The following is a 12,671-nucleotide window of genomic DNA, read 5'->3' as shown; positions in this document are numbered from 1 at the left end:
ATAAGTCAGCGCCAGATAACGTCTAAATTGACCCCGGGGCTCCTCTGCCGGGCCATTTCTTATCAGATGGCTGGACGTGTAACGAGAATGAAATTATGACTTTGATCTAATCTGATGTGAAATATCCTACAGTGCACTGGACGCTATCACATTTATTTTCCTCGCCCTTTTCCAGCCACTCCGTGGAGAGCGCCCAACAAGATTGACCTCTACGATGTCCGCCGAAGGCCCTGGTGAGTGGCGCCTTTATCAGCTTTTATAGCCTTGAGGCTTTTCCCGTGCCGTTACCCGAGTCTGAGTCAAAAGTTGAATGCTCCGATCAACTCAATGTATTTTTGGAGCGCCGGTACAATTTACTGACTTATCTCCTGAGTGCGCTGTGCTACTTTTCAATCTTACTTAGCAGCCATGATACAAATGTTCGATGACTTAGGAGGTTTTCTCTTGATGGCGGCCATGTTTTTCAACACATCTTACCCTAATTTTACGTGCTTGTCAGTTTCCTAAAGGTGTGTACGTGATTTAGCTAGATAAGATTCAGATCAGATAGATTCAGTTAGATAAGCTTGAATTGAAAAGAAAAAAAAGGTTCTCCTCCCATTCTGTGTGGAAGTGGTAAGTTGCTTATTTGTACTTTTTCCCCATTACGTTTGAAGCACTTTAAGTTTTGAAGAAGTACATTGGAGAGAGCAGTACGGCGGATATTATTATGATATTATTGATATTATATTATGCTTTGATATTATTAATTAAATGTTAATGACTGGCTTAGGCTGAATGTTGTGTCATTTCAGCCAACAGTCATCCCGCACTATATTAAGTTTTTTCCTAAATGAATTAGGCCGCACGGTGATCAAGTGGTTACCGTGCAGGCCTGACAGCTCGGAGACCCGAGTTCAATTCCACCATTTGCCATCTCTGTGTGGAGTTTGCATGTTCTCCCTGTGCATGCGTGGGTTTTTTTCTCCGGGTACTCCGGTTTCCTCCCACATTCCAAAAACATGCTAGGCTAATTAGCGACTCCAAATTGTCCATAGGTATGAATGTGAGTGTGAATGGTTGTTTGCCTATATGTGCCCTGTGATTGGCTGGCCACCAGTCCAGGGTGTAGAAGACAGCTGGGATAGGCTGCAGGATAAGCGGTAGAAAATGAATGAATGAACATTGGAGAGGCTAACTAGTTAGCTTAGCCATGTGTTATGTATTGTAATAAATGTCTCCAAGACTCTTATCATGTTAAAAAGCCATATTTAGTAAGTCATATTCAGGTTTTTTATACTCCATGTGGGGAAACTACTATGCAGCATGTACTTTTTGGTGCTGATACTGACTAGTACTGCAGTATGATGCAGCTTTTGTAGAGTTCCAAATGTCGTCCTGACCCGTCCTTATCACGCACAAAGATCATGTACAACACTTTGTCTGCTGCTACAAGGACAAAGCAAGATAGCCAAGCGTGTTTTTTTGTTTGGAAGAACTTGTGGTCTGCATAAACTGCTGCGGTGGCCCGGACAGATGGAGGCCGCGTCCACGCTTCCTGTCCGCCGCTTCCCCGCTCAATCCACCTGACGCTGTCACATCGGCTTTGCCACGGCCCGTTCCTGTTGCCTGGTTACGGGTCGGAGCGAAGTGGACACGGCCATGACAGCAATGTTGATCACACCTGACCTCGTTTTCCATCTCCGACCGGCTTCAGCCGGAGTGGCTGTTTGAGGTCAAGTCGGCTCTGCCGGCGATTGGGAGAGGAAGTTGCAGTCTAATTAAGTTTGGAATAAAAGTCAAAAGCCTGGAAAAGAATCCATCAGCCTGCCGACGACCAACTGCATCCGTGGCAGCTAGCTGGTTAGCAGCTTATGTTAGCAGTCGCTGTGTTGCATACTATTTTGTAGTGTCACTAAAAAAGCCAAAGAAAAAGATAACCGCATGCCCCAAGTTGTGTCAGTAAACACAGCACAGCGATCTGGTCGAATAGAGGATCTCTGATTAGTGTTGTTGCAACAGTCAGTTGGTCCTATAGAGGATCTTTGAATATCCCCTAGCATTTTTTGCAGGAGGTCCTTAAAAATAGTGATCCTGTCGTATAGAGGATCTTTGACTGGCAATGTCATATAGATGATCTTTGAGTAGCATTTTTGCAGCAGGTTCTTAAAAACAACACAGTGACGCTGTCATAGAGACAATATTTAATTATAATTACAGTGCATTTGCACTACATCCTTAAAAACAGCCGAGTGAAACTCTTACTATATAGAGGATCTCTGACTAGCGTTATTGCAACAGGTACTTAAAAACAGTCAGTTGATCCTATAGAGGATCTTTGAATATCCCCTTGCGTTTTTGCAGGAGGTCCTTAAAAATAGTGATCCTGTCGTATAGAGGATCTTTGACTGGCAATAGATGATCTTGTACAGATGATCTTTGAGTAGCATTTTTGCAGCAGGTTCTTACAAACAACACAGTGATGCAGTCATAGAGAAGATATTTAATTATAATTACAGTGCATTTGCAGTACATCCTTAAAAACAGCCGAGTGAACCTCTTACTATATAGAGGATCTCTGACTAGCGTTATTGCAACAGGTACTTAAAAACAGTCAGTTGATCCTATAAAGGATCTTTGAATATCCCCTAGCGTTTTTGCAGGAGGCCCTTAAAAATAGTGATCCTGTCGTATAGAGGATCTTTGACTGGCGATGTCGTATAGATGATCTTTGAGTAGCAGTTTTTCAGCAAGTTCTTAAAAACAGCACAGTGATGCTGTGATAGAGAAGATATTTAATTATAATTATAGTGCATTTGCAGTACATCCTTAAAAACAGCCGAGTGAACCTCTTACCATATAGAGGATCTCTGACTAGCGTTGGTGCAACAGGTACTTAAAAACAGTCAGTTGATCCTATAGAGGATCTTTGAATATCCCCTAGCGTTTTTGCAAGTTCCTTAGAAATAGTGATCCTGTCGTATAGATGATCTTTGAGTAGCAGTTTTGCACCAGTTTCTTAAAAACATCAGAGTGATGCTGTCATAGAGAAGATATTTAATTATAATTACAGTGCATTTGCAGTACATCCTTAAAAACAGCCGAGTGAACCTCTTACCATATAGAGGATCTCTGACTAGCGTTGGTGCAGCAGGTACTTAAAAACAGTCAGTTGATCCTATAGAGGATCTTTGAATATCCCCTAGCGTTTTTGCTGGATGTCCTTAAAAATAGTGACCCTGTCGAATAGAGGATCTTTGACTGTCAATGTTGTATAGATGATCTTTGAGTTGCATTTTTGCACCAGGTTCTTACAAACAACAGAGTGATGCTGTCAAATAGAGAAAATATTTAATTATAGTGCATTTGCAAGTTTCTTTAAAAATAGTGATCCTGTCGTATCAATGATCTTTGAGTAGCAGTTTTGCACCAGGTTCTTAAAAACATCAGAGTGATGCTGTCATACAGAAGATATTTAATTATAATTATACTGCATTTGCAGTACATCCTTAAAAACAGCTGAGTGAACCTCTTACTATATAGAGGATCTCTGACTAGTGTTGTTGCAGCAGGCCCTTAAAAATAGCCGAGTGAAGCTGTTATATAGATGATCTCTGACTAGCGTTTTTGCAGTAGGTCCTGACATATAGAGGATCTTTGACTAACATTTTTAGTAGATCCTTAAAAATAGAGTGATCCTGACATGGCAAAGTTGCAGTAGATCCTTATGAAGTGCAGGCTAATCCAGTCTTATAGAGGATCTTTGACTAGTATGACTTTTCCACTCACTCCTCTGCGAATCTTCTTAGAATGATTCCATACTGATAAGTTCCTCAATAAAGTCTACTTCCTAAAGTGCACATATTTAGCAGCTTTCCAAAAAGGCCTTGGATTCTGGGCAGTTATCAGACTAACAAGGTGATCCCTGACAGTTTAATGAAGTCAGCAGCCTGAGAAAGCCTCCATGGCGCACAGCGGTGGGTGGGCAGCGTTAGCAACACGGAGAACACAAAGCATCATGTCAGCGGACAAGTCAAAGGGAAAAAAAAACAAAAAAAAAACAACAAGGCTGCTGTGTGCGATCTGTCAGCACAACAACTGACGCGCGCCCACGTCCATTTCTGCGACACCCCGTTTTGACGACCCGACAGGACAGGAAACACGACAGGAAACGAGGACTAGAGAGGAGGAGGCAGTGTTGGTGACAAGGTTATGCCAGGGAGGAAGTGCGTTTTTGTGCAGTTGCGGCGGGAACACCTTGCTTGTCAGCCTTCTCCACTTCTTCGTTTATATTATTTCACTCAAAGCCCTTGACGCCGCGGTGGCCCGTCGCTTAGCAACATGTGTCCGGCCTGAGTGGTGGTGGTGGTGGTGGTGGCATGGCAGTGAGTGGCATCGTGTGCGTGCTTTGATTATAGTTCCCAATGTTCTGTGACTGACACTTTCCTGACCTCACGTTGGCCGAGCGCCCGTAATGCACTTCGCATCGGCACAGCTGTGTTCGCTGAGCCACAAATCTCACACGTTTTGCCACCTGCCTCGAGGGACGGCTGTCCGTACCGGGTACCACAATGGGCACCGGTGCCAACATAAACCATAGCAACCACGCTGAAAAATCGGTGCTTCATATCTGTATATTAACTATTGTTTTGTTTTCAATGTTGTAGTGGAAACCCATACAATATATATATATACACGTAAGGATATCGGCAGTGGCGTCATTAGGCATAATTTGATATTTCTTAACAATTTTTTTATTGACTTTTTTTTCCAAAGAATCTCCTAGAATAATTATAATAAATATTAGGATAATTATATAAAGTATTAATAAAATAAAATAATTATATAAATTTAATAATAATTATAATAAATAATTTGATATTTGTATGATTTTTTATTGACTTTTTTTACCAAAATTCTCCTAAAATAATTATAGTAAATATTAGGAGAATTATATAAAGTATTAATAAAATAATATAATTATATAATATAATAATAATTACAATAAATAATTTTATATTTTTATGATTTTTATTGACTTTTTACCAAAACATCTCCTAAAATAATTATAATAAATATTAGGATAATTATATAAAGTATTAATGAAATAAAATAATTATATAAATATAATAATAATTATAATAAATAATTTGATATTTTTATGATTTTTATTGACTTTTTTACAAAAAAAATCTCCTAGAATAATTATAATAAATATTAGGATAATTATATAAAGTATTAATAAAATAAAATAATTATATAAATATAATAATAATTACTATAAATAATTTGATATTTTTTATGATTTTTTAATTGACTTTTTACTAAAAAAAATCTCCTAAAATAATTATAATAAATATTATAATAATTATATACATTTATAATAAAATAATTATATAGAATAATTATATAAATATTATATTAATCATAATAAATAATTTGACATTTCTTTAATGATTTTTTTTTTAGGGCAAAAGCAGGCTAATAAGCAAGCCAATAAGCAGGCTAATACTAGCCTACTACTACTACTACTAGTAGTAGTAGTAATAATCAGAAGAAGAATAATGATGATAGTAATAATAATAGGCTAATTAATAATATAATAATGATTATTATATAATTGATCACTGTCCACTGGTTGCAGAGCTTGAGCAGAGGTTTTGCAATGTCGATTGTGTGTCCATTATGACTGTTGTCCATGTATGGAAGACCTCCATGGTCGTGTTTACTATGTTTGCCATAGACGTGTATTAAGACCATCGCCCCTGAACGAGTAAATTGAGAGAAAGAGTTAGACTAAGCACTAAAAACACACTCCCTTAAAAAACGCAAATGTGTTCACAAACGCTCGTCGTCACCGTGGGAAAGCGCAGGGACCTAAACAGACAGCATCTTTCTCTTCCTCTTTTGCTCGGCGACCGCCGTCCTCCTATATTTTTATCTTAATTCAATCTTTATTCGCCTGCCACATCCACAGGAGCACTAAGAGTGCAGCAGTCCATAAAATAATAAGCCCATCAGCACAACACAAATCCACGGACACATGGGAGCGTGCGCGCAAAACACACCTACACAAACGCACAGACACACACATCGCTAAGTAGTCCGACTGTGTTATCATCATACTTCTTCTCCCAGCGCTCTGCGATTAGCGTGTGTACACGGAGCATACATGGCAGCACTCGTGCTGGGAAGCACATTTGCACATCATTACAGTGGACACCCTGGAACAATATAGAAGGGACTGTATGGACACGTATTGTCCTTTTGACCGCGCCGCCGGCACATTTCGCGGCATCAAGTACAGTACAAGATGCATGAAATCGGGACAGACATCCATACGTGTGTTTTTTCCGTATTAAATATGGATAGGATTGAATGCGGTGCCCACCTGACATGTATCCGTTTTTGCAACATATGGAGCAGATAATTCCTGCAATTTAAATGTAACGCTCCACATTTTGCCGAACGGGTCAGGGTGCATAAACGCAATTTCCCATGAGAGCGACACCCCCCCCCCCCCAGTGGCACATTTAATGTATTGATTTGAACAGCGCCACATCGTGATAAAAAACCATTTCATGAATTCCAATGAGACGACTCCTTTGCCGGAGTATGTCATTGTAGTCTTTGCTTTTATAATGCTTTTTTTTTTAAATACACCATATGGGGAGGGGGTGAGGGGGGTGGTCTGAACGCCGCCGCTTTAATTCCCAGCAGCCCCTTGTTCCACCCGTGTGAAAGAAACTGTGGTCAGCACCCTTATCTTGATTGTACCAATGCACGCATGCGCATATATACTGTATGTATAATCATATGTAATGAATTCCACCGCAGGCATGCCCATAACTTACTATTTTGTAGATAAGAATAAATAATGGAGACAGCAGCCAGCTACAGCCTAGTTAATAACACTCAATACAAAAGCTCTATTTAAAATTCTAACGCTCACTTTTGATCAATATGGCAATTTGTTTATGTAAGATAACTCTTATACTCACCGTAGCGCACAAAAGGGCACGCCCACCCCCACTGTATTGCCCAAGCTATTATTTTTATGTTGCAACTTGACCCCATAAGTCGGATTGAGTTAATTTTTTTTTTTTTTTTTACAGCTCAATGCGCTCCACACTCCAGTAACTTTACGGTGTTTCGCCGAATCGCTGTGGAATTTTGGTACACAGCTTTAGGGCACGTGTGTGTAAAATTTGAGCAAGATTGGTTGAACAACTCGGCAAAACAAAACAAGGCATTGAGTATTTCAATCCAATCCACTTTATTTATATAGCACATTTTACTTATTTACTTATTTTACTTATTTATAGCACATTTTTTTTACAGTTTCCAAAGTGCTGCACAGACTATTCATTCATTCATTCATTTTCTACCGCTTTTCCTCACGAGGGTGCTGGAGCCTTCGGGCGTAAGGCGGGGTACACCCTGGACTGGTCGCCAGGCAATCACAGGGCACATATAGACAAACAACCATTCACACTCACATTCATACCTATGGACAATTTGGAGTCACCGATTAACCTAGCATGTTTTTGGAATGTGGGAGGAAACCGGAGTACCCGGAGAAAACCCACGCATGCACGGGAAGAACATGCAAACTCCACACAGAGATGGGATTGGGTGGGTGGGATTGAACCCTGGTCTCCTAGCTGTGAGGTCTGTGCGCTAACCCCTAGACCACCGGCTGCACAGACTAGTAAAATTAAAAAGTAATAATCCAAAACTAAAAGATCATTTAAGAAATTAAATGGTAAAATAGGTATTAAAATATTAAAAACAATAAACAAAGCAATAAAAGTATAAAAAATAAAACCAGTTACAATAAAAACGAAGAACTAAAAGACACAGGACCATACGACTAACTCCGAGTTAAAAGCCAGAGAATAAAAGTGGGTTTTAAGACGAGACTTAAAGCTTTCGATGTTGGGGGGCCTTTTTTTACTTGGGAGGGGAGAGAGTTCCATAGTTTGGGGCCGACCACAGAAAAGGCTCAGTTCCCCCCTGGTCTTAAGTCTCGTCTTAGGCACCACAAGTGGAGAGTAAATTTGGATGAGGTCTGAGATGTATTTGGGGGCCAGCCCATTCAACGCCTTAAAAACAAACAATAAAATCTTAAAATCAATCCTAAAACGAACAGGCAACCAATGCAGGGAGGTTCCTGTTAAAAGCCGTGATGAAACGTTTTTGTGATGAAACGTTTTTGTGATGAAACGTTGAGTATATCTGTTTGACATGCATGCTAGCATGACTTAAACATATGAACAAACGTATGGCTTTTCTCCTTTCTGTACGCCTCACTGACATGGGCGCCTCCATATGAGGTCTGCGGTATGCAAATTATGTGATGATGTCATGACATCACACCCCACCCACTGCCACAAATAGATTGCAGTCCAGCGGGAAGCATGACTTTGACTTTGTGGATGATTGTCGTTAACAGCACGATCCGTGTTTGAATAAGTAAACAAAGATTAAAAGTGATTAATCTCCTAAATCACTTTATCATGTCATCACAGAAGGGCATGTTATAAAAAAAAAAAAGTCTTAGATACTTTCCGTGAGCGTGTCTGACTCATGGTGTCAGTAGAACCATTAACAAGACCAGATACGGTTGAGCACCGACTGTTAAACGATCGGTAACCTTTGGCGAGCAGACAGACAGACGAGCGAGGCCTCGGCCTGATCGGTGGCTGAACGGTCGCTCCAGGAGGCTCGGTTCAGCACCGGCCAGGCCCATCTGCTTGTCACCTGGCCTTGGCACACAGGAGTCTGGGTAATGACAGGGAAAGAATGGCGTCGGTGGGCTGGAGCTGCGAGGTAATTACTGACTGGAATCCATGCAGAAACAACACATCTGGAGCCATGAGTCAAAGACGGCTCTTTCTTTGCTCTCATGCCGCCGTTGAAGATCTTTAGCTTTGATTTCTGCAAGAACGTGTGAACCTGCTTCAATAGAAAGAGAAGACTCATGCGAGTCTCCCTAAATGGTGCACCACTTGTCCCCAATGCATATGGACTGTAACCACTAAATGTGAAAATAAGGTTTTGTATCCGCACATTTATTGAGATTCTGTTTGCTCGATTTATGTTACTTTTTAGATTCATCCATCCGTCCTTCTTCTGTGCCAAGCATATGTTTTTTTTATGTTTTATTTATTGGATTAGCTGAAGGCTGCACGGTGGATGAGTGGATTCCACTCTCGGCCATCTCTGTGCGGAGTTTGCATGTTCTCCAAATTAGGTATGAATGTGAGTGTGAATGGTTGTTTGTTTATATGTGCCCTGTGATTGGCTGGGGGTGGAATTGAACATGGGTGTCCTAGCTATGTGGCCTGAGCACTAACCACTCGTCCACCATGCAAAAAAAAGTGTTGGGCCAACACTTCTATTCCCGTTACTCCCATTACTTGCATTCTTAACTTTCTATTTTTACCTGTTTTTATATCTTTAGAATACACTGAAAAGTCAAAAACGTGCTTTCCAATGAAGCACTAATGAATAATAATGTAAGAGGCCCCATGAATGCATGGAATCAGAGTCAAGGTTTCACTTTTGCGTTTCACAGCAACTATGGTGTGTTCAAGGACTGCCGAACAAAGTGCGAAATTTCAATGCATGACAAAAAAATATTATCAATACAGCCAAAATGTGGGATTTTTAAAATGTGGTACATGTATGCTGTATATTTGACCTTTCTGGCATCTGCAGTCTGATGCGACTATGACACTGCAGATGTCCTGGCTGGTCCACTATTATTCGAGAAAATGTATATAATGCGGGCGGCACGGCGGTCTAGTGGTTAGCGCACAGACCTCACAGCTAGGAGACCAGTTTGCATGTTCTCCCCGTGCATGCGTGGGTTTTCTCCGGGTACTCCGGTTTCCTCCCACATTCCAAAAACATGCTAGGTTAATTGGCGACTCCAAATTGTCCATAGGTATGAATGTGAGTGTGAATGGTTGTTTGTCTATATGTGCCCTGTGATTGGCTGGGGGTGGAATTTCACCCGGGTCTCCTAGCTGTGTGGCCTGAGTACTAACCACTCGTCTACCGTGCAGCCCATTCCAAAAACATGCAAGGTTAATTGGCAACTCCAAATTGTCCATAAGTATGAATGTGAGTGTGAATGGTTGTTTGTCTATATGTGCACTGTGATTGTCTGTGGGTGGAATTGAACACGGGTGTCCTAGCTGTGTGGCCTGAGCACTAACCACTCATCCACCATGCAAAAAAAAAAAAACATTCTAGGTTAATTGGCAACTCCAAATTGTCCATAGGTATGAATGTGAGTGTGAATGGTTGTTTGTCTATATGTGCCCTGTGATTGGCTGGGGGTGGAATTGAACACGGGTGTCCTAGCTGTGTGGCCTGAGCACTAACCACTCGTCCACCATGCAAAAAAAAACATGCTAGGTTAATTGGCAACTCCAAATTGTCAATAGGTATGAATGTGAGTGTGAATGGTTGTTTGTCTAAATGTGCCCTGTGATTGGCTGGGGGTGGAATTGAACACGGGTCTCCTAGCTGTGTGGCCTGAGCATTAACCACTTTCCACCGTGCAGCCCATTCCAAAAACATGCTAGGTTAATTGGCAACTCCAAATTGTCCATAGGTATGAATGTGAGTGTGAATGGTTGTTTGTCTATATGTGCCCTGTTATTGTCTGTGGGTGGAATTGAACACGGGTCTCCTAGCTGTGTGGCCTGAGCACTAACCACTCGCTCACCATGCAAAAAAAAGACATGCTAGGTTAATTGGCAACTCCAAATTGTCCATAGGTGAGTGTGAATGGTTGTTTGTCTATATGTGCCCTGTGATTAGCTGGGGGTGGGATTGAACACAGGTTTCCTAGCTGTGTGGCCTGAGCACTAACCACTTGAACACCGTGCAGCTCATTCCAAAAACATGCTAGGTTAATTAGCGACTCCAAATTGTCCATAGGTATGAATGTGAGTGTGAATGGTTGTTTGTCTATATGTGCCCTGTGATTGGCTGGGGGTGGAATTGAACACGGGTCTCCGAGCTGTGTGGCCTGAGCACTAACCACTCGTCCACCATGCAAAAAAAAACATGCTAGGTTAATTGGCAACTCCAAATTGTCCATAGGTATGAATGTGAGTGTGAATGGTTGTTTGTCTACAAGTGCCCTGTGATTGGCTGGGGGTGGAATTGAACCCGGGTCTCCTCGCTGTGTGGCCTGAGCACTAACCACTCGTCTACCGTGCAGCTCATTCCAAAACATGCTAGGTTAATTGGCGACTCCAAATTATCCATAGGTATGAATGTGAGTGTGAATGGTTGTTTGTCTATATGTGCCCTGTGATTGGCTGGCCACCAGTCCAGGGTATGAAAAACACATAAACATCTAAAATACAAAACAAAGCAAGCCCAGTTGTCCATTTTTTAGCAATGACCCAACATGACTTAGCAACAGAGATTTGTATTGCCGTCTAATTAAGATTGAGCCCTTTAAAAATAACTTCCCATTAAAGCTGCGTTTTCCTCAGTGAGAGATGAACTGAGTGGAGAAGTTAATGAAATCCTGCAGTTGGTCTGCAGGCATCAGCTTTCACCAATTGACCCCCACTCCATCTCAAGATGGGGCGCCTCCCTTCCCCGAGAGTACCCGGGGCGGCGTAGACGCGGGTCACGTTCTGACCATTCTGCTTTCACAAAGCGCAGCCACGGAAGAAGGAAGAAGGAAGCCGAACGGCCGCCGTGCGGTGCCGAGCCGAGCTTCGGCTCGCTCTCCTCTTGCTCAAATTAAGATTTGGGTAATTAAATTGATAAAAGTCATGCGTGCCGATGTGCCTCGTGGTTCCAGACCTGATTTCGTACGCCATGCGAGTCATGGAGAGCTGCGCAAGTTCTACCTTTGATGTGGCATTCTTTATTATTGGAAATAATTGGATTCTTCCTCCATTCCCACCCACTCCACGCACACACGCGCACACTTCACGCTGGACATGCTCCCTTAATGGACCTCGGTGCTGATGCAGACTTCTATCTGGGAGTTTCCAGGCAGCATTTCAGCACATTGTGGGGGAGGGGGGGCAGCCCAGGTTGCTTCTCCTGAAGGCGTTTGAGCAGGGCCGGACAGCGTGTCGAGGGACGCGGGTCAAGGGGCCCCTCGCCACAGGTTGGAGCGGCGCATGCCGGTAACCCAGTCTTGAGAGGTTTACAGGGGCGGCGGTGAGGCCCACCAGGGGGGAGGGGGGGTCCAAGTCCCTATCAGCTTGGCTGAGCATGAGAAATGAGCCTCGGCAGCCCATGGGCGTCTGGCTTCGCTCCACGCTGATAATCAGCAAAAAGAGAGCCCTGATGATTACTCTGCCTAAGACGGCGGCTAACTGCAGGCCACCTCGCAAGGCGTCATATCGGGGGGGGGGGGGCAGAAAAAGTTTTCTTGTTTTTAGCCAGCTTAAAAGCACCAAGTATGCCCTTATTTGAACTTTACCTGTACCTCAATACAACAAATACTCCATTCAGCAACAACAGACATGACAGCAGTGTAGATTAGCTTTGTGTATTATCATTCAGTTTCATGTTGCATCATCGTTTTTGAGTGATTCCCCCTCCCTTTGCTTGGGCCAACACTTCTATTCCCATTACTTACATTCTTAACTTTCTATTTTTACCTGTTTTTATATCTTTAGAATGCACTGAAAAGACAAAAA

The 12,671-nt window shown here is 42.2% G+C and overlaps 1 protein-coding gene across 6 annotated transcripts in view; it reads left to right on the top strand.

Moving 5' to 3' along the window:
- The window catches only part of cacna2d2a (calcium channel, voltage-dependent, alpha 2/delta subunit 2a), a 181,353-nt gene that overhangs the window by 130,156 nt on the left and 38,526 nt on the right, over nucleotides 1–12,671 (top strand). For all 6 annotated transcript variants that reach the window (XM_058065870.1, XM_058065848.1, XM_058065837.1 and 3 more), the window contains one exon: nucleotides 176–233. In XM_058065870.1, coding sequence (XP_057921853.1) covers nucleotides 176–233 — 58 coding nt within the window. The remainder of the gene's footprint in view (nucleotides 1–175; nucleotides 234–12,671) is intronic.

This window comes from Doryrhamphus excisus, chromosome 1 (assembly GCF_030265055.1).
Source record: "Doryrhamphus excisus isolate RoL2022-K1 chromosome 1, RoL_Dexc_1.0, whole genome shotgun sequence".
NCBI lineage: Eukaryota > Metazoa > Chordata > Actinopteri > Syngnathiformes > Syngnathidae > Doryrhamphus > Doryrhamphus excisus.
Note: the sequence above shows the minus strand (reverse complement) of the source record. Positions and strands in the feature narration are given on the sequence as shown.